Genomic DNA, 24,123 nt, shown 5'->3' on the forward strand with positions numbered 1-24,123 from the left:
AGAAGAGGTAACCGGAGAACCTAGACCCCCCAGAGATCCTGGGATGGGAAGCATATACCCTTGTAGGTGTTCTGTGCTTTGTGATGTAAGGGCCAGAGTGGAGGGCAGTGTCCCCTTAGCCTACTGGTTTGATGATGCATCTGTTCTAAAGCACATTCTTTCTGAAAGTTCCTGTTCAAGATAAAGACAGTGATTTCACAGGTAAATCTCTTCTGTGCAGGACTTTATTTTTAGTAGACACTCTATGTCCATAGTTTCCCTGGGAACCTTGTTACCACTCAGTTCTCTGGGTCCCTATCCCCAGAAATCATAATCCAGTATGTATGGGACAGGGCTAGGGAAATGCATTTTTAAGGAGCAGTCCAGATGATTCTGATATAGGCATTCACTTGATCACACTATGAAAAACAGTGCAGGCATGTGGTCCCTGAGGCATTCCTGTATCCAAATCATTGACCTAATTTATATTAAAGTGATAGTGATCAAATTTGTTCATTCATTAGGGGTCATTAGGTTTTAGAATATAAGTAGGATATGTCACTGCTAAGGCAGAAAAACACTTTATTATGATGCAATTTTATATTTAAATATAAAACCTTCAGGGGAGAATTACAGGGATGGGAACCTTTCCTGCATAATTCTCACCATATTCTAGAATGATTGCCAGTTCTACCATGTCTACAACCTTCCTTGTATGCAAGATGGAGCTTTTAAATTCAGTACAAACAACTCACAAATGAACGGATGGCTAGCATAATTCCAGCAGAGAAGCATTCCATGAGTTACATGGGGTGGAAATGCTCCTTCTCCTCCTCTTGTACAGCAAGTAAACAGGGAGAACATTTTCCCTTCATGGTTCTAAGGGAGGGGAGAATATTATAATACCTCAGCTCACTTCTACGAAAGAACTGAGCTTAAATTATTCTTTTACAAGGACAAATGGTAGCTCAAACTCGAAGAACTCTTAATTTTGAACTTTTTTGAAGTTTTTTTCATCTTATCACCTCCAAGCTCTTTCATCTCTAAATAAGAGTTTTTATACCTCCGGGTTGAATTTCACATTTTCAAATATGCATAAGTTTTTAAAGTCTAGAGAGAACTTTAAAATAATCGAGATCTCCATTCTCAATGCAGATCAACTGATAGAGTGTGGATAGTGCCACTCACAATCGCACACCAGTGTTGATGGTCCGTGTGGGTACTTACTATAGGAGCATCCGTAGACTTCAACTCTCATGCCAATCTTCCCACTTGGATTCCATTCCAGGGGCACAAAGCGAACAAACCGGGCTCTCACTGAGTGCAGCAGCTTGTGGTGCATCACGCTGTCAGCATTCATGTTTCCTGCAAAGGTCTGCGGAGAGACGAGGAGGCCCAGTGAGGTCTGTGATACCATGGCATCTCCCTCACTTGCCAGAGCTCAAGGAACACCAATGGAAATTCACATATGTTACTCACAAAGTCTTTCAGAGAAAAGCCTCAATTTCTCAGATATTTCAAATGAAATTTAACTCGTGAAAATTTTGCCTTATGTGTTATATTTTTTCAGAAATACTGTACATTATTCCTTAAGAGTCTCCCCCCCCCAATTTTATGAATAAGTCAATCTTAGGAGGTCATAAGACAAGACACCTAAGAGCTTCACAAAGTAAATAATACAGTGAAGTTCTGACATTCCTAATGTTCATAATGACTGTGGTATGGGAGATAACTGACAATCTCCTCTAGAAGGAAAGGCTTTTATTGAAGTAATTGTACCATTAATTGAGGCCAGTCACTACTCTAAGCACTTTTTATTATCACATTACAATTTTACAGATAAAAAATTGAAGCCAAGAGAGAGGGAGGGGGAGAAAAAAATCTTCAAATTACCCAATTGGTTAGTAATTGGACTGAGATTCAATTCCAAGGTTGTCCTATTCCAAAGCCCGTGGTTTTTCTATAGCCCCACACTCTATAACTATTCCACTGTTGTTATAAGAGGGAGAACAGGAGGCTCCAATTTTTATGTAATTCATTTTCACATTTCCTTGTGAAGTTTAAACAAAGGAACACACAGCACGGGAGCTATCTGGCACATTAAAATTATGCCTCCTAGCCTTCATTCAAGTGAATGATTTCTGGAGTAGAAATTTTCCTGCAGATGGAATGCAAAATCTCATACCTAGTCTCTTTTTTTTTTCCATTGGGGTGAAATATGCATAACATAAAATTAACCATTTTAACCATTTTATATAGTTCAGTGGCATTATGTATATTCACATTGTTGTGTAACCATCACCACTACCCATCCCCAGAACTTTCTCATCATCTCAATCGTACCTAATCTTTAAGATAGGATGTCAACTAGCAAGCTGATTTGCTTGCTTTATTGTGAGTCATCATTTGTCTTCTTTTCTGACTCAAGTGTTCATAGATAAAGCCTGCTTGCTAATGTGTTATCAATGCCAACCAATAAAAAGAAGATCCATTGGTTTCTCAAACGGCCAAAGTGAACACCAAGTAAAGGATTTTATCTCTTTAGTAGAATCCATTTTCAAAGATGCAAACCTCAACTTTGATTGTATCCCCACAATACCTGTGAATCTAGGGTATCTGGAACAATCTGACATTTCTGCTGCACACAAAACACCCACTGGCTAATAACTCTGACATTAGGCAATTGATATCCTCACTATTATGTATCGTAAAATGCCTTATGAAGAAGGAAGAAGCTTACTTCCAACTTTGCAGCTACATTTGCAGCAAAACTCTTGGGTAAGAGAAAGACTTGGTGGAGAGGAATTCCTCAAGATTCAAATTTAGCATTCCAGTCCACAGATTTGTCAAAGGTTTGGTTATTTTCTCTTCACCCATAAGAGAACAACTTTATTTGGCAGGATTGTTATTCCACATGTCCTCTTCCCAACTTTAGCAACTGACATAGGTGTAAAACTCCCTCAATCCCTTGCTTACTTAGGAAGGACTCTCATCTGCGGAGTTTAGTTCTTTGTAAAAGTCACTTGTGTCCATACTTCTTTGATATACGTGTGCAAGAGTGTTTATGTGTGTGAGTGTGTGTGTATGGGGGAGGTTCTGGTGCTTTCTCATTGTTTTGGATGGAGTGAAGGCATTTCGTGTTTTTCTACAACCTAACTGGGGAGCCTTCCATTCATTAGTCTGGATTCCCTCCTAACCATGTGTGCTAGCACCCACCTCCCCAGGCATGTGAAGTCCCTGGGTCTGTAGCATCAATCATCTAACTGAAGTTTTAACAGGACCATACTCACAATGAGGGAGATGAGATGTCCTCTCCTGTTTTCCATGTAATTTGTAGACTGAGTATATTATAAACTGATATTGAAATCCTCACTGTAAAATTTCAGATAAAAGGTTTATCTTATGATCTTGGAATCCTTTATTGGATCCCTTAACTCATGTATTGTGTACTGTGATGAGAGAATCCTGGATTCTCATCAAAGGGGGCAGCATCCTGGCATGATTATGTGACACTTGGCAAGCAACTTAATCTTTCTGAGTCTCACTATCTTGCAGTCTTGTGATCTCAAAGTCTCACAGTCCCAAAGTCCTGCTATCCCAGAGTCATAACATTTGCAATTTCATAGTCTCACAGGCTCACGTTTGAGCAGACCCAAGGTCTCAAAGTTTTGAGATCTCAAAGGGCCCATGGAGCGAGCTGACTAAAATCACCTTAGAAACACTTAAAGCTATAGGCAGACTGAGTCTAAAGGAAGCTGCAATCAAATTCTCACCAAGTTGACCAGTTCCTCTTCTCACAAGATCAAAGACAATCATCCCCTAGCAATGCAAGAAGATATAGGCTGGGATGAAAGAGAGGAAAGATCTCCTAACTCTCTAAGAAGTGCTTGAATTTTGAGGCCCTATTAGGTGCATTTAAGTTACCACCACCCAACACCAGCTCAATTGTTGAAGATAAAAATTAAACGGTAATGATAACGACAGCTGACTTCTCACAAGAAACAATAGAGACCAAAAAAAAAAAAAAAAATGCTGAAAGTAGGAAATTGTCAACCTAGGGAAAAAAAACCTAGCATTCTATAGCAAGCAAAAATAGCTTTCAAATCTGAAGGAATAATAAACACAGTTTCATTTAAACAAAAGTTGAGATAATTTATTACCTACAGACCCTCATTGTTAAGAATTGCAAAATAAGTCCAACAATCTGAAGAAATTGATGACAGAGAATTTTCAGTGTACAGGAAGAAATCAAGAACACTCAAAATGGTAAATATGTGGATAAATATAAAAGACTATTTTTATTTCTTTTCTTAAACATTTAAAAAGTAAATTCACAGCTTAAAGGAAAAATAATAGTGTATTGTGATGTTTTTGACATATGTAGAAGTAAACAGGTAACATTAAAACCACAAAAGATGGGATATAGGATAAATAGAATTATACTGTTATAAGGCCCTGACATTATATATAAAGTGATATCAATTTGAGATAAACTTCAATAAGTTAAGGATATAAAAAAATAAACAAAAGAAGTACAGCCACAAAGCCAATAAAAGAGAAAAGATGGAATAATAAAAAACAACAATAACAAAAAAAACCCAGCAACAACAATCCTGGTTTAATACAAAATAAGACAGGAAATGATAAACAAAAGAATAAATAACAGAGGAGAAAAATAAAAAAGAAATTTCAAAATAGTAGACTTAAACTTACCCAACTGATAATTACGTTAAAAGAAAATTAAGTAAAAACTCCAATTAAAAGGCAGAAATTGTCAGCCTTGATAAAAAAAGCAAGGCCTGTCTATATGCTTTTTATATGATACTGTTTTTCAATACTAAAGATGTTGACAGGTTGAAAGCAAAAGGATGGGGAAGATATTCCATGCAAACAGTAGGCATCACAAACCTGCAGTTCCTCTATTAATGTCAAAGTAGGCTGTATTACAAGATATGAGAGAATTTTAAAAATTATAAAGTGTCAATTCATCATGAAGACATAAAAAAAAAACCCTATATATATGCACCTACAACAGAGATTCAAAATACAAGAAAGAAAATGTGACAGAAGCAAAAAGAGGAAAAGAAACAAATCCTCAATTGTAGTTGGTTTTTAATATCTTCCCTCAGTAATTGATTGAATAAGTGGAAAAAAGTCAGTAAGAATATAGAAGATTCAAACAACATTCTCAGGGAAATTGGCCTAATTAATGTTTATAGAATACATCACTGAACAACTGCACATTATACATTGTTTTCAAGAGCTGGTGGAATATTCACTAAGAGACCATATCCTAAACGATAAATCAATGAAACCATTCAGTTTGTTTTCTAACCACAATTAAATTGAATTAGTAATTAATAATAATATGTTATTTAGAAAACCCTCAGATATTTGTTAATAAACACACTTCTCAATAATCCACAGGTCAAAGAAGAAATCACAATGGAAACTAGAAAATAGTTTGAGTTGAATGATGATAAAAATACTGTATCAAAATTTGCAGAATACAGCCAAAGCAGTCCTTAGAAGAAAATTTATGACTTTAAATGCTTTTTTTTTACATAAGAGGAAAGATATAAAATTAAAAATCTAAGCTTCCACCCCAAGAAGATAGAAAAAGTGAAAATTGAACTCAGAATATTAGTAGATTGGAATATTACTCAGCAATAAAAAATAAGAATCTACTGACACCTGCAGCAAACATTATGTTAAGCAAAAGAAGCCAGCCATAAAGAGTACATACTGTATGATTCTATGCATATGAAGTTCTAGAAGAGGCAGAACTAAGTTCTGATAGAAATCAGATCAGTAATTTTCTTGATGATGGAAGGCAAAAAATGACTGCAAAGAATGTTCATCAGTTCATTTGATCATAATATCCTTTTGAGGTAGGAAATCTGTATTATCTTCATTCTAAAGATGAGAAAACTAAATTTTGGAGCATTTAAGTGGGGTCATAAGTCATAAATCAAAAATTATCAAATGGGACTACATTATAGAAATTCTGATTAAAGTCCAGTGACCCTTTTATTTCACTCTCATTATCACCCTCAAATGTCAGGTTTCTGAAACCAAATAATTGCTGTAGCACAATAATAGCCACCATTTTTGAGAGTCCCTTCCACACCAGACACTTGCTAGGCTCTCTGCGTATTTTAGTTCACGTCACTTCATTGATCATCAGAAAGGTTTTAGCCAACTTCCTCACTAAAGGAAGCACCCCCACCCACACACCCACACATGTATATTTAACCTTTCTGAATTTGCAATACATCTTACAATGGTGTGCCCAGTTAACATAGTGTTCCCCACTATAGTGTTCATTGGGAGACCCTGGGAATCAGAGAAGTTAATTCTGAACAATATTATATACACTACTTCTCAGAAGTTTGTTTTTTTTCCTCACCCCAACACAAGCAGTATTGTCCTCAACTTGGGCACAGACTTTGTACTGTTGTCATGAGATAAATGTTACCATTATTATTTCAAAATATCATGGACATGTTTCTTGACAAAGCTTTTCATTGATTTTGTCCTTAGGCAGGAACACAGTACAGAAGTTAGTCTTTCATCCCCCATTTATTCTTCTGTAGTTAAAGAAACTTGAGGATCAGAGGAGTTAACTTTCTATGTGCTTATAAAAGAGAAGAAGCATATAGAAGGGGGCTCACAGGGGAAGCTTCCTCATCCTTGAGCATGGAGGAGGACACACAAGTAAATGAAAGGAGAGTGCCAGAGGCAGCATTCAGCTCCTTCCCCTTGGACACTCATTCCTTGACAATAAACAACATTTTGGTTTATGAATGGAAGAACCTGTGCTCATCATGAAGGTGCTGATGCTCTTCTCCCACTTTATTAGGCAGCTAATGGAGTAGGCATAAATTGTGAGGCTAAGATGGGACCGTCACTGGCACTTATCAGTGGAGAGTGGACGGGTCTGGGTTAGCTGCCACCAGAGTAACTCATTTGGATTCAACAAATACACCACATTGAGCTAACCGATACTGATGACTTTGACTGGCAGCAAGATTGAAAGCATCCAGGTGCCACAGAGAAGATGTTATTAATTTGCCTAATCTCAATGTGGGCAAGAAATAATGGGTACAACAACCAAATTCTGCCTCAGTAACCTTGACAGGAAATATCAAGTCTTCTCAGGGAGACTTCTATTTCAAGTCTGGTGCTCTGCCAAACACACATGCTGCCTAAGGGGAGGTCTTAAGAGAAGCAGCAGAGTAGGAGAGAATGATGAGCTGTGGGTGCCCATCCTAACCACTCTGCTGATTCGCTCTGTCGTCCTCAGACAGGCATTGGACTGTAATTCCCTTGGGGATATAGGCTATATCTTATTTTAAACTGGAATGTCTAGCCTAGAGCATGGAACACAGTATTTCTTAAAGGTATACTGAAATGGTATTTAGTAATTCAAACCAAATCTGCATAGTTGTTTCAAAATCAGTGAATTACACACAGCATCTTAACATGGCTCACACTGCTGTTAATGAGTTGCTGAATGACCGAGTGAATAAATAAACACAGGAACATAACTTTTCTTAATCTTGGTTTTCTCATCAGGAAAACAGTGAAAATAAAATCTGCAGGGCAGTCGTGAATCTTATATTAAATGCTATATGCAAATGACATTGCACACAGTAGATTCTCACCAATACACACAATTCTCTTGCAGAGAGAGAGAGATTCCAGTAGCTAATTCTTATGTAAAAATATCTTTGTGTGAGAGTATATTCTGAAGCAGTAGCTTATTAATACTCTTAAGCCCCCTACAAGACATTTGTCAATTATTCTTAAATTTTCTGAATGACATTCAAAGTGCTTTCCCTAAAAAAGAGTACAAACTAAAGCTAAGGAAGATCTAGCAGCCCAGAGCTAATTAGAAATACATTTTCTCCTATTTAATAAGATACATTAAATAAGGCAGAGGGTAATTAACATGCAAACCACAGAGTTAAAACTAAAATTGATAAACCCATTCAGGCTTCAGTGTTGCAAACTGCTGTTCAGGGGTACGTGCCGAAATGGGTTTCAGACAGGCCCTTATAGAAAAGAAAATGGGAGAGGTAGGGGTTAGGCACTGGCCACTACTGATGCCTGAGAGGAATTCTAAAATGATAGATTTTAGGGGTGAGGGTAAGAGGAGAATTAAACTGCTGAATTCCCCTTTTTTTCTACTCTTACTTGTTTGAAGTGCAGTTCCCGTTATGTCATTATTAGTGCATATGTGGTATATCTACTTATGATTTCATGGGGGCAGTTATTTAATTAGGCTAGAAGTCTACGAAGAATGTGATTGTGGTATAAGGATGGTCCCACCTCTCTAGTTTGATCCTAACAGTTGGCAAAGAAGATGACTGATCCATGCCACTCCCCACCCTGGCTAAGGCTTCCAGCATAGAGGAACAACTCAAGGGTTCAAGATAACAGTGGAGAAAAACTGTCACGCCCACTTGATCCTGACCACAGTTGAGTGGGGCTCTCAGGTGAAGCTGTGCTAGCTACTATCATGCACTCTTGTCCCGTTCCCTTCTCTTAGGAACTCTGTGCTCTTACACTTGCCAGGTTGTGTAACTGTGTCAACGAAGAGATGTTTGTTTCCTACTGTGTCCCTGGCAGTAGAAATGCCCTCCAGTGGGTATGAGTGGGTTCTCATTCCCATCCCAGCCCTGACACAACCTTTATCACACTTGTGCTCTTCTGCAGTCAGTGGCCAAGCTGTCATTTTACTCCTGTTCTCCCTGTCCTGACCTTAGCTTAAGGTCAGCAAACTTAGTTGCTGTCTGGCCAGTTCAGAAAATGGAATCCTAAGTGAAGTCCTAAGATTAGCCACTTTATTATTAATTTACTGATATTAAAGTTATTTGCAATGAAAATCTCATCAGATATAAAGTCTCCAAACACACTACTGAGACCCCATCCTAACACATCACACACATTCCTGCTTATTCCCAGTGAAGGGGTATTGTAAGACTTGCCAGCAGAAGTTACTGAGTAACCTACAAAGATAGTGGGTAATGTCTTAAATTAAATGTCTCTCCCACTGGAAGCACCTTCAGTGACCAGCACCCAGCCTCAGGCAGAAACAGCTGGCTTCTTCTGGGTGCAGCACACCATGGCCATGGCATCTGGATCTCTACCTCTACTTCTCCCATCAAAAGAGATTAATTCTAGGGTTTGGCCCTCTGGCCTAGTGGTTGAGTTTGGCGCACTCTGCTTCAGTGGCCCAGGTTCAGTTCCGTGGTGTGGACCTACACCACTCGTCTGTGGCCATGTTGTGGTGGTGACCCACATACAAAATAGAGGAAGACTGGCACAGATGTTAGGTCAGGGTGAATCTTCCTCAGGAAAAAAAAAAGTGATTAATTCTATATCGCATTTCCTCACCATTCTCCTCGTCTGATGAACCAATGTGTTCCTCTGTAATCTATTTGCATTAAAACTATTCAATCAATAACTCAAGCACAAATAGAGAGTTCATTGAATGTCAAGAGTTATAAGCACCAGAAAAGGGCATTGGTAAAACAATTTTAAAGTAGAAGTTGAAGAACTCTCAAATCACCATTGACTCCTGCCCATTTGAAGCTTTAACAAGTAATCATCATTGATTTGAAGGAAGTTTCTGGATTAAGTTGCTCAAAACTCTTCCTAGACCAATAGGAACATTATGTATACAATTAGGCTATCAGGTTCCCTATGACAATCATTGTGTCTGAGTCACTTTTTACTAAAAAATAAAATACAATCAACTAACAATGTAGAAATCATGTATATCAACCCACAGCTAAACAGAAATGTGGCTTTACTGTCCACTGACTTGAATGACCCACTAATTACTCTTGAGGACACCATGCATATGAAGACAAATATTTGTTAAAATGAGTAAATGTGTATGACACCAAACTCCTCCATTGCTGTTGCTGTGTTTGTGCTGAGGTTCTGATCTTTGTGTGACTTCTACTGTGTAAGTATAAGGGGGAATAAAGTGACTGTTGATGACAGTGTCACATTTATGTTTCCATCTCTGTGCTGAAAGCTATACCACCAACATGTATGACAGCTTGACCATATGGTACATGACTGGAAAAGACTGAAAAACCCACTTAGCAAAATCAGACTTTTCGCACTCCACTAAAGCAAAGATAAACAATGACTTTGCCCTTCTTCAATTTTTGGAAAAGAAATAGAAAGCTTTTAGAACTTCCTCTTCGATGAAATGGGGAACTGAGCATGAGAGTTGACAGGAAGGCCTGGCCTTTTATTACAGGACCTGGAGTTAAGGAGAGACATTGCAGCAAGGGCTAGGCCCGAGTGAGAAAGAGACTAACCAGTGTGTCCAGGGCAAAGCCATGGGGCAAAGGGAAAAATAAAATCCCAAACAGAAAGACTGCTGAGCCCGTCGGCCTCTGTATGCACTGTGATGGGTTTAGTAGGTGATCTTGCCAACTTTTTTTCCCCTCCCCAGCACAACCTGTCCTCCTATCTTGCTTTATTTTCCTTCCTAAACTCATCACCATCTGAAAACCTAAATATATATATTTATTTACTTGTCCGTCTCTCCCCATGGCACTGCAAGCTCCAAGAAAGCAGGGGCTTCTCCTAGAATCACAGGTGAGGCCCATGAAGATTTGTTGAATGAAGGAATGATACACAGTATTTGTTTCCCTAACTTGTTTTCATTATAGAACTGTGTTATTTTTTCATGGGGCATCTTAAAGAAATTGTGCTGCAGAGAAATGGGAAAATAATGTCATTATGAGGGAACTCCACGTTCACCAATTTGGACAAACCAAAGATAGGAGTTTTAAGACATTTTCTCAATGAATACAATTAGTTGAAGAGGGAATCGAAACAATTACGTATTAGAGTTGCTTCTACTACCACCGCTGATTTTAATGCTCTTAATTCCTAGCTAGAGCACTTCAGAAAGGCAAACAGAGAGTGAAGTTGCAATGTATATAGTTAAGAAACCCTGTACTATGCAGCCTATCAGAAGCTATCTGAGGGAGAAGTATCAAAAGGAGTTAGTGGGAAGCACATACTGTCCATATTTCTTCCTTGATGGCATTTTGCGCCTATGAGGGTCCAGTTGTTGACCCCACAAGCTACCCGCAGACTGTGGGTCTGGCTTCTACCATCCTTTACATTAAGCTGGCCAGAGAACAGGCTAACCCTGGTGCTAGTCCCGTGAGGACCAAGTGATGACTGAAAGGTTCTAGGATGCTCTTACCCTGATTTCCTCTTGAGAGCTTTTCCAGCTCTCTTCTACACTTCCAAATATCAATGTCTACACCAGCAGATAAGCCCCAATTCACCTGTCATGTAGTTGATTTTCTCCTCAGATAATTTAATTTCCCTGAATGGGAACCTTTGAGGAGATAGCAGATTCTCACTGGAAATAGGAACACAAAAGCAGACATCATGTGTCTTTTTTTTTTCCCATTCATTTCACCGAGATTTGGATCTCAAGCCGGCACTCTGCAAGGAAGATGTAAGCTCAGTGTCAGACTTTGGCAAAGCCCTATAATAGGCCAAGTTTATCATGATCTCCTTCTCTTCTCCCTTGCTCCTTTTCTCCATTTCCGCTCTTAGCTGACTTGCAACTTTTTTCTGTTAAATTGTTAGTAGCTCAAGCAATGACGCTTCCTAGGGAAAATCAGCATATACATTTTTAAAAGGGACACTTGAAACACAAAGGAACAAAGAAGAAAGGAAGGAAGGAAGAAAAATTTTTACATGCTAAAAGAATTAACTTCTGATGCTATTTGGCTAATAAATTGAAACAAAATACCTGAATATTTGCTACAAGCTCTGAGGTCAAGCCCTGAGTAAATCAGAACCTAAGTAAATATCTGGCATATGGCTTACCTGCCTCCAGCTCCACCACCACCTTCATCCCCTCATTCCTGGATGACTGCATTAGCCTCCAGATCGTCTTTCTCCCTCCAGGGTTACTTCCATCTAACCAATTTGACAAGAGAGTTCATTACCTTTAATGCCAAGGACAAATTTCTTAGTATGCCCTATAAAGCCCTCTGTTTTCCAAACCATCTCCTGCTTCTTCTCTGCTCTCCATGCTCTCCTTCTGCCACATCAGACTCCTAGAGCTTCCCTCAGACACAGCAGCAAAGCTTCTTCAAGCATCTTCTCTGCTGTGCTCTTCCCCGTTGCCTTAAGCTGGTGACACTCTCCTTGTTCATCTCTATTGTCTCTTCCGTCATTGCAACCATCAGCAGAAAGACTCAAATTTATGTATTTATGGTGGTCTCTTCTTCTAGACAGCACTTGCCCTGAGGACCTGTGCCCTGACTCATTTTGTGTCTCTGGAACCTGAGACTGTAACATGTAGGAGGTGAGAAATGCATGACATTTTCAATCTTCGTTTCATTTATTATCCCTGATCCCCCTGAAGAAATGTGACTGGGTCCTTGGCTGCATGATGCAGTATGAAAATGCGGGGCTTTGGAGGGAGGTACCCTTTCAAATCACCTCCTACCATTGTTTCATGTATAACCAAAGGCCATTCATATAATTTTTCAGAATCTTGGTTTCTTCATCTATTAAACGAAGATAATGATATATATGAAAGGAATTATATATTAAAGCTTCTCTTATCCAAAAAAAGACCCCCCAGAACTATAAATTGATTAGCCTTTCTCCAGTAGTTTACAACAGTGGCTTCCACTGCTGACATTAATCATCCTTCCAGCAGCTCCTGCACATAAACACTAGGAAGGTCTGCATGCTCCTAATTGAATGCAGAGGATTAAGGGTAGACAAGTGTGTTTGTACTTTGCTGTGTTGAGGAACACTCAGGCCTTGTTCTTACTTTGCTTCATTACCAAATTTAAATAGTGATTTTCAAACTATCCAACTTGATAATCCCATACTTGGTCTGACTTCATGGTTGACAGTGTTTGAACCAAGTCAAACAGGCATTCTGAGTACCTTAGCTTGATATTCAAGGTCCTCTAAGCTGGTCCTATTCTATTCCATGAGTCTTATTTCTCACTGTAAACCCCCAAAACTAGGCTATTCACTGTCATTGGCCACAGATATTACATGCAATTTTGTTTCAGTACCTGTGTTCTATGCCTTTGCAGCATTTCAGTATAGAGTCAGGAGGATGGACTCTGGAGCATGCTGTCAAGGTTCAGACCCTTGCTCTATCACTTACTGTATGTGAGAACTTGGGCAATTACTTAACAAAAAAGTTATTATTATTAATAATAATTATTTGCCCAATTTTAAAATGAGGATGAGTATATTCCTCTGGGGATTGTTGAGAGGAGTATGTGTGTGTGTAGGTGCAGGAATATCTGCATGAGTGTATTTGTTAACATGTACATGTCTCATACTTCATGGCAGAATTATTCTAAGTAATATATACATTCATATATGTTGCTTGGATATTGCTTAGAATAGTTCTTGCATGAAGTATGAGGTTCTGGCACAATGCAGGGCCTATACAAACGTTAAATATTTTTATTGTTAGTTCCACATGTTTGTTTAAATCATAATTATTTTTCAAGCCCATGTTAATTGTCGACTCCTTTATTAAACAAACCCTAATTCTACAGACAAAAGAGGGAGGGGCACTAACATTTATTGGGTGTAGATTATGATCCATGTCCATGTTCTCACATCAGTTCTTGCCACGTCTTGTGTTGTTTTTGGGTATTTTAGAAAGAGGAGACTGAGACTTAGAGGTCCAGTAAGTTACCCATGGTGGAGATGGGATTTGAGCCCAGGTCTGTCCGTCTCTTCAAACCTCCATTCTCTCTGCTCGACACTGTTGCTTCTCGGGAGCCATAATCTCCCTGTCCTCTGAACTGCCATTGTACATTATTTCTAACTCTTTCAAGGCACTTAATACTTTCTATTTTGTACTATAGTGATGGGTATATACTTGATCTTCACTAAGAAAGAATAACCTTTTTCAGAGCAGTATCATAAACATATATTTCCATCTGATAATCTCACCCTTGCCTAGCATCATGTATTAAACATGTGCTTAAACCTTGACCTTACACAGCCCACGCCAGCCCTCCCCATTTCCATCTTTGTTCATTCCTTTGCTTTATCAATGAGCATGTTTGCTTTCTCTATACATTTCTACATTTCTTCAGTAAATTTAATTTTTGGAATATTCTTTTGCCTCAGCATATATCATGAGGTAAGATCCAAAATATTTTAATAAGTATTTTGCTGACTTTTTAAAAAAGTAAATAAAGTACTGCCATGACAGGAGGCCTTGACACTTTCACAGAAGATTGAGCCTAAATTTGAGCTTGGTAACATTCCTTTTGAGTGCAAGCAGAATATATGATCTCAGAAGCAGTGCAGTCAAAATGAAGAGTGAAATTCAACCAAATGGGCTGCAATCTTGTCTCCACCATGATGGGAGCTGGGTAAGTTATTTTATCTCTCTGTGCCTTTGTTTTCTCCTCTGTACAATGAGGATAATGACACTGTGTATCTCAGAGGGCTGTTGTAAGGATGAAAGACGATGGTACATGTAAAATACTCAGCAATCCCTGCCTGCAGCAAATGGTCACCCCAGGATCACCATTCATCTTCTCCTTCTCATTGTTAATATGTCACCTGTCAGGATAGGGTCAGGAGGGGCTTAAACTACCCACAGGAGTCTAAGCCCCTCTCTGACAGGAACTGTGTTTGTGGTGCTGGTCCGGTTATGTATCATTCCTGTCTCTCCTGTTTCCATGCTCTCTATTCTCTTCGTATCAATAGCTAGAGAAAGCATATGATGGCTGTAACGATTAAGTATTAGAAATGTATAAAATATGACTGACATCTCACACAGAAGGTTCTCTAATTTACTCTGAACACTTGAAAATCTTGGTGGCTAGAAGCCAGGACAAACTGCTAGTTTCAAGCTGACTACGTTTTTTTTTTTTCCTTTAATTTTTTGTTTATTGCAGTAACATTGGTTTATAACATTGTAAAAATTTCAGGTGTACATCATTATACTTCTATTTCTGCATAGATTATATCATGTTCACCACCAAAATACTAATTACAACCCATCACCACACACATGTACTGAATTATCCCTTTCACCCTCCTGCCTCCCCCCTTCCCCTCTGGTAACCACCAATCCAATCTCTGTCCCTATGTTTTTGTTTATTGTTGTTATTATCTACTACTTAATGAAGGAAATCATACGGTATTTGACCTTCTCCCTCTGACTTATTTCACTTTGCATTATACCCTCAATGTCCATCCATGTTGTCATTTCTCCAAAGAAGATATACAGATGGCCAACAGACACATGAAAAGATGTTCAAAATCATTAACTATCAGGGAAATGCAAATCAAAACTACAATGAGATATCACCTCACGCCCCGTCAGAATGGCTATAATTAACAAGACAGGAAACAACATGTGTTGGAGAGGATGTGGAGAGAAGGGAACTCTCATACACTGCTGGTGGGAGTCAAACTGGTGCAGTCACTATGGAAAACAGTATGGAGATTCCTCAAAAAATCAAGGATAGAACTACCATATGATCCAGCTATTCCACTGTTGGGTATTTACCCAAAGAACTTGAAAACACCAATTTGTAAAGGTACATGCACCCCTGTGTTCATTGCAGCGTTATTCACAATAGCCAAGACTTGGAAGCAACCTAAGTGCCCATCAAGGGACGAATGGATAAAGAAGATGTGGTATATATACACAATGGAATACTACTCAGCCACAAGAAACGATGAAATCCAGCCATTTGTAACTACGTTTTTTTTATTGATATAGAGGGAGAAATTGCACATTTGTTTTGTAGAAAACAAAACACAGTGCTTCGTGCGGCCCCTTGGTTTTGCCAAAGTAAAGCCATAATCCTGTGTGGGTGAGGTGAAATGGGACAATGGGATATGGAGCTGTTCTGCATGTGGACTGTGCCCAGAGCAAGCCTGAGCCTGGGTGGGGGAGAGTGCACCCTGCACCCCTTTCACCAGGCCCCTAGAGTAGCTGGGAGAGGCATGCACCCCTGGTTTGGGATCACAAAGGGTCTCGTCAAAGGCACCCTGTAGGGGTGGCTACATGAGTTTCTACAACAGAGTGACGTGCCAGGGGTGAAGGAGAGAGGTGCCTGGCTGGGTAGTCTGCTAAGAGGTGCCGAACTATGCGTAAGTCTAGGATCTTTAACAGGTCATATGTAGGAGCTTTCTATGATTTTGTTTGTTTGTTTACTTATTCTCAAGCCTTTTTCTTATCTCCAGACCCTGCAGTTAAGTTTTACCTGGTCTTTAGAGAACTGTGAGAGGGAGCTCTGTCTTTACTTGGGGAATCTGGAAATGGAGATCCTGCTACAGCAAAAGGCCGTGAGTCCTGGCTGAGATGACTAATACCAGCATGGATGTGAAGAACATGTCAGAATTCCTCAGAATTTCAGAAATATTGAGAGGTCAGAGCAGTCATGGAAAATGGTGGCTTGGCTAATGTCATTTGGGAATTACAGGGAAGTGTGACATCTGAAGACCAGAGGGCTCAGGGAGACCACATTACAGTCTCCACACCTTACTCTACACTATGCAACAGTAAGTGGCATGGATTCAAATCTAACAGAAGCCATGCACACTTAACTAAATTCTCCCATTCCCATGCCAGGATTAAATGATTGGGAGAAAAATTAACAAAAAATAAAATAAGCTAGTATTTAGAAATCAGTTACAAAGCAAACTAAAAAGCCAAACCACTTTTAGGAGTGTCCTGGAGTCAGTCTAGTCTCAACTGTCTGTACGTCCTTCAATATATTTAAGGAAGAGTTCTGAAAAATGTAAAGTGAATGTGATTCTTTATAATTTCTCAGTTAACCTGAGACCTAAATTGCCAAAATAAACTGACCAAAGCATGTTTTTTGTTTTTGTTCTCCCTTCCTTACTTTCTTTCTTCCTTCCTTCCTTCCCACTTCCCTCCCTCCCTTTCTTCCTTCCTCCCTCCCTCCCTTCCTTCCTTCCTTCTTTCCTTCCTTCTTTCCTTTCTTTCTTCCTTCCTTTTGGCAAAGAACAACAAATTATAAATCAAAAGTCAGAGTTATTCAAATATCATACTTAGGAAACATATCTAAACAAATTATTCAGAGCAGGAGCGAGGGATTCTGAGAGAGATGTCAGGATTACATGAATAAATTTCAATATGTCTTTACTTCTATATGATATGATCTCAGTCTTAATTTCCAACATTGCTGTCAAAATGCATTAAAGCTCTGTCTCCATTAAAGAGATTTTGGTTTTGTGAACTTACTTCCTGAGCTATTTAGAGCTTTCATTTTACTAACCCATTCCTAGAGACTTGTAAAGACAACTGGCTTAAAGGATTAGCATTCTTTTACTGTTGTCCTTTTAAAGGCAATCACAGTCATTTCTTTCCATCATCAGGGGTAATTGTTGAGGATACACCACTTTATCCTGTTTAGATTATTTGACCCTTTTCTTGTCAGCTTTTATAGTTCTTCATTCCTGCTAACATTTCTTCACAGTAAGCAATCTTGGTGGATAGTAAATGCTAATTGGCCCTTTAAAAGGTTCCCATGATAAATATCTTTATGTCTCAATTTAAATTTTCTGGGCACAAAGCAGAGATGGAAGAAGTCACTTTGCTCTGTGTCCTTCATCAGGGTTCGTGTCCTCTCTCGTCTTTCTCACTCTGAGCAACGTCTAATCACTTGCTCCTTGCCTTTTTCACTTATCCCCATGCCTGGTCTCTCTTCTCTTTTTGGTAAGAACAGCAAGTACTCTGTTGTACTTGTTGTACCAGGGACGAGACTGTCCCTGGTCCTGTTTGAGTTTTCTACACAAGAGCTAGAACAATAAACACAGATTACAAAGAAAAGCGCTGAGGTGGACTGCCAAATAACCATCTGCCCAATGCAAGTGGCAATTTACTGAGGGCAATGAGGGAAGGAGGCTGCTTTCTTCTATTTTTATTGCCTGAGTTACACTAGGTACAGAGTGATGTGAGCAGGTCAATAAGTTGAACTCAACAGATGACTTTATCAATTCCATCCATTTCTATGATCAAGCTGTGTCTTCTTGCAGTTTAAATTTTCTATATTTTCTATTCTTGCTAACGTACCTACACATGTTAATAGCTTAAAATTTAAAATATCCTAAGTACATAAAATATCTTACTCCTTATACATTCTTCTTAACAAATATTGTACATATATTATGTAATAGTTTTTTTCACACACTAGAAATTTGTTATTTTAGTTAATTCCCTAAACAATCTCTGTGAGATAGATTTTCTCTATCTGTCTCTAGATGAAGACACAGACACAGAGAATTCAAATAACTTGGCCAAGGCATACCTCCGGTAACTTGTAGAATCAAGATTTAAACTCATGCTGGTTGGCTTCAAAATTTAGCATTTCTACTAGACAATGCACAATAATATGAGAACCCACAGACCTCCGAACTGATGTCTAGCACAAGTACTTGTTATCCCCCTTGCAGAAATACCTTTACAGAATTGCCTCAATTCTGGTCCTCTGCCTTTATAGAGGGTGCATATGCTTTTCTGATCTTGTGCAAAGGTATTGGTGAACTGCATTTTTGTCACATCTTTTAGGAATCTCATGTAAAATACTATTTAATATATTGCCCATGATGACACTCAATGTATTTATATGCGGGTTTACCAAATAATTTTCTCTTGAGTTTAATCATAATAGTAAATTGTAAATAATTAATTAATAGTAAATGATAATAAATAATTAATAGTAAATAATTAATTTACTATAAAGCTGAATGTGTATTTTCTATTAGTATAGGTGCAGAGTATGCAACACAACATGTTGCCATTTTTGCCTTTCGATTCATTGAAACAAGTCTTTCCCAGGTGTTTTAGTTTATTCAGTTAGGTGCCTCAACTATATTCTGCTTTTGCATTCTTCAGTATGTTCACTTCTGGTCGTCTTTGCCCTCTGTGGTTTTCTTTCTCATAAGTCGATTGGGGCCCACAGATGCGGCCAAGGAAATGAAGCAGGGACTGTTGGGCTGCTCTGGCTTTTCAGTAGAGAATCCTATGCTGGCAGGCAAACTCTTCTGCATTGTGGGAACAGATGTAAGCAAATTCGGGAAGTCAGAAGTCACTCACCGGGGCTGGCTACCAAGCTGTTAGGTAGACAGGTGAATCAGAGGATGAGGATGAGAAGCTAAAATCACACACACAAAGACACACAATAAATACAAAGAGGAAGGCTAGACAAGCATCTAGGAGTTGACCTGGTCAGTAGCTGGATTATCTGGAGCCAAGGGAAGGGACTAGCACATCGTTTGTCAACAGAGAGACTGAATCAAATTCACCTCCCTTTGGTTATGTTTACTGTTTTTGGAGCACTTAGACCTCTGAATTTTTACCTGGGAGAGACTCTAGGGCTGGCCTTCACATTTGTGACCAATCAATGTTTTTGTTGTTGTTGTTTAGATACTTTTTTTTTAATCAAGGGTACACAGATCCTTCTTTGCATTTGTTTGCATCTCTATTCTCTCTCTAAGGCAGAAATGCCTTTTTTTTTTTGGCCCAAAGCAACTTATCCCAGAATCTCTATTATGTGAATAATTAATTCATTTGTTAAGTGTATGTGTGCCTTTTGTGTGTCAAAGATAAAACTAGTCCTGGTGTGAAAAACGTCGAAGCAAAAACATATTTTAGAAGGCAAGAAACATAATCTATGGTCTAATTAACCATACCGGGGACTATGTGAAAAGTGTCAAATAAGTAAAAAAGACACTAAGTGCTATGTTCTTATTACCGTAAACAATCAACATTAAAAAAAATCCATAATTTTATTTTTGAGTAGGATTTGGAAAAGGAGACAGTGAATTATATTACTATTTCCAGCAGACAGACTTTTCTCCTAAATTGTAGAGACATATACACTTTTTTTAAGCAAAGCATTTTATTAGATTTTCATACTTCTTGATTGCACTTCTTATCTGTACCTAAACATTACAGCACAGAAAAGTATTGTCTTTTTTTTTTCTTTCCAGCTCTATTTCCTTTAATTTGTCCATATTGAGTTTGGCTTTACTGGATCAAGGTTTTGGAAAAGAAGTGCACGTGGGAAATATGAGACTCCTTTAGTCTCTCAGGTCCCATCGACATAGTTCAGCTACTTTCGTGAATGAATGAACACTGGGCACTCTGTGTACCTGGCATTCTGTGAGGTACTGGAGATAATGGTGAGCACAAAAATAAGCCCTGTGCTGGGAGCTTGAAGTCGGGCCTGGACAGACATTAATCAAATACTCATACAAATGAACGCATGATTACGAATGGGAAGGAACGAGAGCATATATGTGCTTTAATAGTATATGATCTTGGTACCAGGCCTAGAGCGAAGGCTCAGGGAATGGTTTCCCAGGGAATTGATGCTTGAGTGGAGGCTGACTCTCCAAGCTCCTTAAAAGCCAAGGCTATTGCTAAACACAGGAAGGACATGATCCCCATGAGGTGGGATGGGTTGCATTCAGAAGTCCCTGCAGAGCCCCGCCCTTGCTATGCTAGAATGGCCCCAGCAGAGCTTCGTACTGCTCCCATGGTTCTGGTTGCTGCAGTGACTGCTACCACTGTGGGGCAGGATCCCTCCTGCAGCAGCGGCCCTCTCAGCCCCAGGCTGAGAGCACCTCGGCTCAGGTCCAAGCCACATGTCTCCACTCCTGCTCCAGAAGTACGGTTTCTTGGTATACAGTCAGTGCTCACAAATGCTCAATGGAAAGTGTGAGGAGGTAACATGTGGAGGAATCTAACTGATCAGTGACAGACAGAGTTAATGGATAAATCCCCCCCTTGGTCCTCTGGGCACACTGTTGTTAGTAGGTTCAGCAGCTTCATAAGGCTACTATAAAGCCTAGAGGAGAACTGGCCAGCTTGGAATCTCATTCCTCTTAATGGTATTCCTCTTTTCCCTCCTCTCTCCCCTGTTCCCTCACTCTTGCTTCCCTGGAATTGCATTCCTCAAAACAGCTTTGGCCTCAGGCTTTGTTTTCTAAGGAAACACTGGCTAAGATAGGAAGGCTATGGACTGAACTTAAAATTGGCCTCCATTCTACTTGTTTTGATCTCAGAGTACAAACACAGAGATTAAAAAAAAAAAAAAAAATCTCTGTCTTAAAAATAATGGATTCTAAGAAAAATAGCAGTGGGACATAGTAGCCCAAACAACCAATGCCTGGCTGTGCTGTCTCCAGGGGAGGGATGACATTCCAACTGGGCTCTAATCATCAGGCTACATCTGGAGTATAAGTGTATGTGGGGGAGGCGGCTGGTGCATTTTTAGGGGAACATCTCCTGAGCATGACCAGAATAGGAGACAAGACTGGGAAGACATTTGGAAATGATCACATAAGGAACACTGAAGCCACTGAGGCATGTTATATTGACATAAACACACTAGGTGTGGAAAGAGAGATGGTGAAAGGGAGATTAAAATTACCATCAGATAGTTACTGAAGAAAGATGCAACTTCTTTTGAATGGTTTTAAACTACAGAAGTAGAACAAATTGGAAGAAGCTATTAGGAGTAATGCTGCTCAAGACTGGAAGAGACTGTTGATGAGGTAGCAATATCACCATCCCTGAAAGTTGTCAAGTCTGCAGGGAGGTTCCAGAAGAGGGGATTCTGCAGAGGGTGAGAACTGGGTTGGATGATTGCCAAGGTCACTTACAAGATGAAGAGTCTGATTCTGTGTTTCAACCAAGGTTCGTAAAATGTGCCTATCACTTATTCACTGCATTCGCCCCAGGAAGTCCATTTAATCACTCATTCATTCAACAAACATGAATGCTGTCTACGTGCTGGACAGTATGGAGATACAAGATGATCCATACCCAAAAGGAAGAAAACAGGCAGGAAAGAACACATTGTCCCCAAGCATGATAAAAAAGAAAGTGGAGATGGGGGAGGGTACTGTGACGCCATTCAGGGCTAGAGTGCTTGGAGGACACTTCCCACTCCCTGGGAAAGGGACACTTTACTTGCCTTGAGGGATCCATATAACTGTTCTTGCTCAAGAAGGAAGCACAGATTTGTTTAATGTAGCATATAAGATGCTCACGCGGGCTTGGAATTGTATCCTGATTCTGCCACTTACTTGCTACTTAAGCATCAGTAAAAGCAGATTCATTTATCCAAAAGAAAAATAGTTTTGAGTGCCTATTCATGTGGCAAACATTGTGCAAAGCACTGAAAATAGAGTTATGAGAAGAAAGACACAGACCCTGTCCCCACAGAGTATACAGTCTTACAGAAAGGTAGTCAATAATGGCACATTAATTTCCTTAAATACTTATATAGCACAACTGTGGTAACTGAGAGGAACGGGGCCTGGTTTGGCCATGGTGCCAGGGAAAATAGCATGCTTATCTCTAGGGAATGATATGGGGTAAAGGGAAATGATGCATGCAAAGTGCTTAGCATGGTGGCTGGCACAATGTCTTATGGAAACATGTTCACTATTTACATAATGTCAATAATGATGATGCTTATTCCTCTCCCATTAGTGCCCCTGGTGAAAACAAACAACCGCCAACCTCATCCACTAACAGGCCTTTTTTTCCTGATTTTCAAGCTGAACTTTGCTGTTCATCTACAAAACTAATTTACATCTTCAATTCATGTTCAAATAAAATGTCTTTTATATCAAAAAGTGAGGTATGGTAGGGCACCTCTTGCTCAATGGCTGGGTACCTGCCATCGCAAAGTGACCTCTAATCATTTGCTGAGTACCAGCTGCTTCTGCAGAAATACTCAAGCCAGCGAGGCACGTGTGCCATATTTGAATCCATATGGCGTCCCTGTCTTCTTCTGGATTCTTCAACCTGTCTCTGTCTCACCCGTCAGGGGTGGAGTCGCAGATGGGAAAGGCAGGCAAAGTGGAGGGAGCAGAAATGCACGGGTTTGAGCACCGTTGCCCCTGAGAGTATATCTGCTTCTTTTCCTTTGTAGGTTATAAGACTGAGGAAATTAAATAACAGAGAAAAACAAAACAAATCCACAGCTCATTTAGCATGTCTATTTTTCTACTTAATCAGAGGAAGGATGTAGGCTTTGCATTCAGATGAAATTGGATAGAAATTTTCTTAGCTTTTCTAAGTTTCTTTAGCTTTAAAATGAAGCTAATGTGCCTTTCCCAAATGAGGATTAAGATGCAACAGATATAAAGGACCTTATTCATAATAGTTACTCCTTGAATGCCTTCTCCTTCATTAGTGCCCAAAGTTTATCTCCTTTCTCTATCCTTTATCCTACATTGGATATTAGAACAAATCTCTCCAAAATAACGAAAGTGTTGGGGGAAGAGGGAGAATCTCCCTCTGCCCTTTCCCTTAAGGTTCTTACGGCTAGCCAAATAATTAACAAGACAGGTTAGCAGGAGAAAATAATACCAAGTTTAATAATGTGTATACATGGGAGAAAGCAGGAACACTGCGTTTCTCAACACAATAGCAGAAATTCTCGTCTTAAAGACCAAGTTCAGCCAAAGACAAAGGAGGATGTTGGGGGTGGGGGGAGTCAGTTACAGGAGATTACCACTAAAGCACAGTAAACAAGAGTAAGGTTATTATGCAGATTTAAGGCCTCACCTTCCACATTGATAAGTCTCTAGAAATGAGGCCATCCCCTGCTCTTCCCAAAACAGAGAGGGAGATACCTTTACAAATGGAGATTTCCCTTATAAATGTAAATGTTTGTCTGGCAACTCCTTGCAGGGCCATCCAGAGAATGTGGCCAGAGAGACAGAACTTCAGATAAGATGAGCTTGTTGGTGCCTTTCTTATTGTAACATTTATCCTACATTATCTTTACAGCCATCATGATAGAAGATCTGTTCCAGGAAGGAGTTACTATGTCAAATTCTTTAGGCAGTAGTGGGGGAGGTCAAATGTCTCTCAGAGAAAACAATCAAGGTAAAGAGATATATTTTAGGATGGCCAAATCTTGATCTCCCACAAAAGCAAACTTCCAAATTTCCCACTACAACACATAAATGTATATTTCCATATAAGAAAGAGAAGAGAGATGAAGTGCTGAGTTTTATACATGGGTGAGATTTTATACAATGTAACCATGTAAACTCAGTATAGCCAAGAATACCCATTCT

General features: G+C 39.3%; 1 protein-coding gene across 3 annotated transcripts in view; it reads right to left on the reverse strand.

Annotated features, from left to right (window-relative positions):
- CNTNAP5 (contactin associated protein family member 5) overlaps positions 1–24,123 on the reverse strand; it is a 757,303-nt gene that overhangs the window by 423,973 nt on the left and 309,207 nt on the right. For all 3 annotated transcript variants that reach the window (XM_058548782.1, XM_058548783.1, XM_058548784.1), the window contains one exon: positions 1,207–1,354. In XM_058548782.1, the coding sequence (XP_058404765.1) occupies positions 1,207–1,354 (148 nt within the window). The remainder of the gene's footprint in view (positions 1–1,206; positions 1,355–24,123) is intronic.

This window comes from Diceros bicornis, chromosome 10 (genome assembly GCF_020826845.1).
Source record: "Diceros bicornis minor isolate mBicDic1 chromosome 10, mDicBic1.mat.cur, whole genome shotgun sequence".
Classification (NCBI taxonomy): Eukaryota; Metazoa; Chordata; class Mammalia; order Perissodactyla; family Rhinocerotidae; genus Diceros; species Diceros bicornis.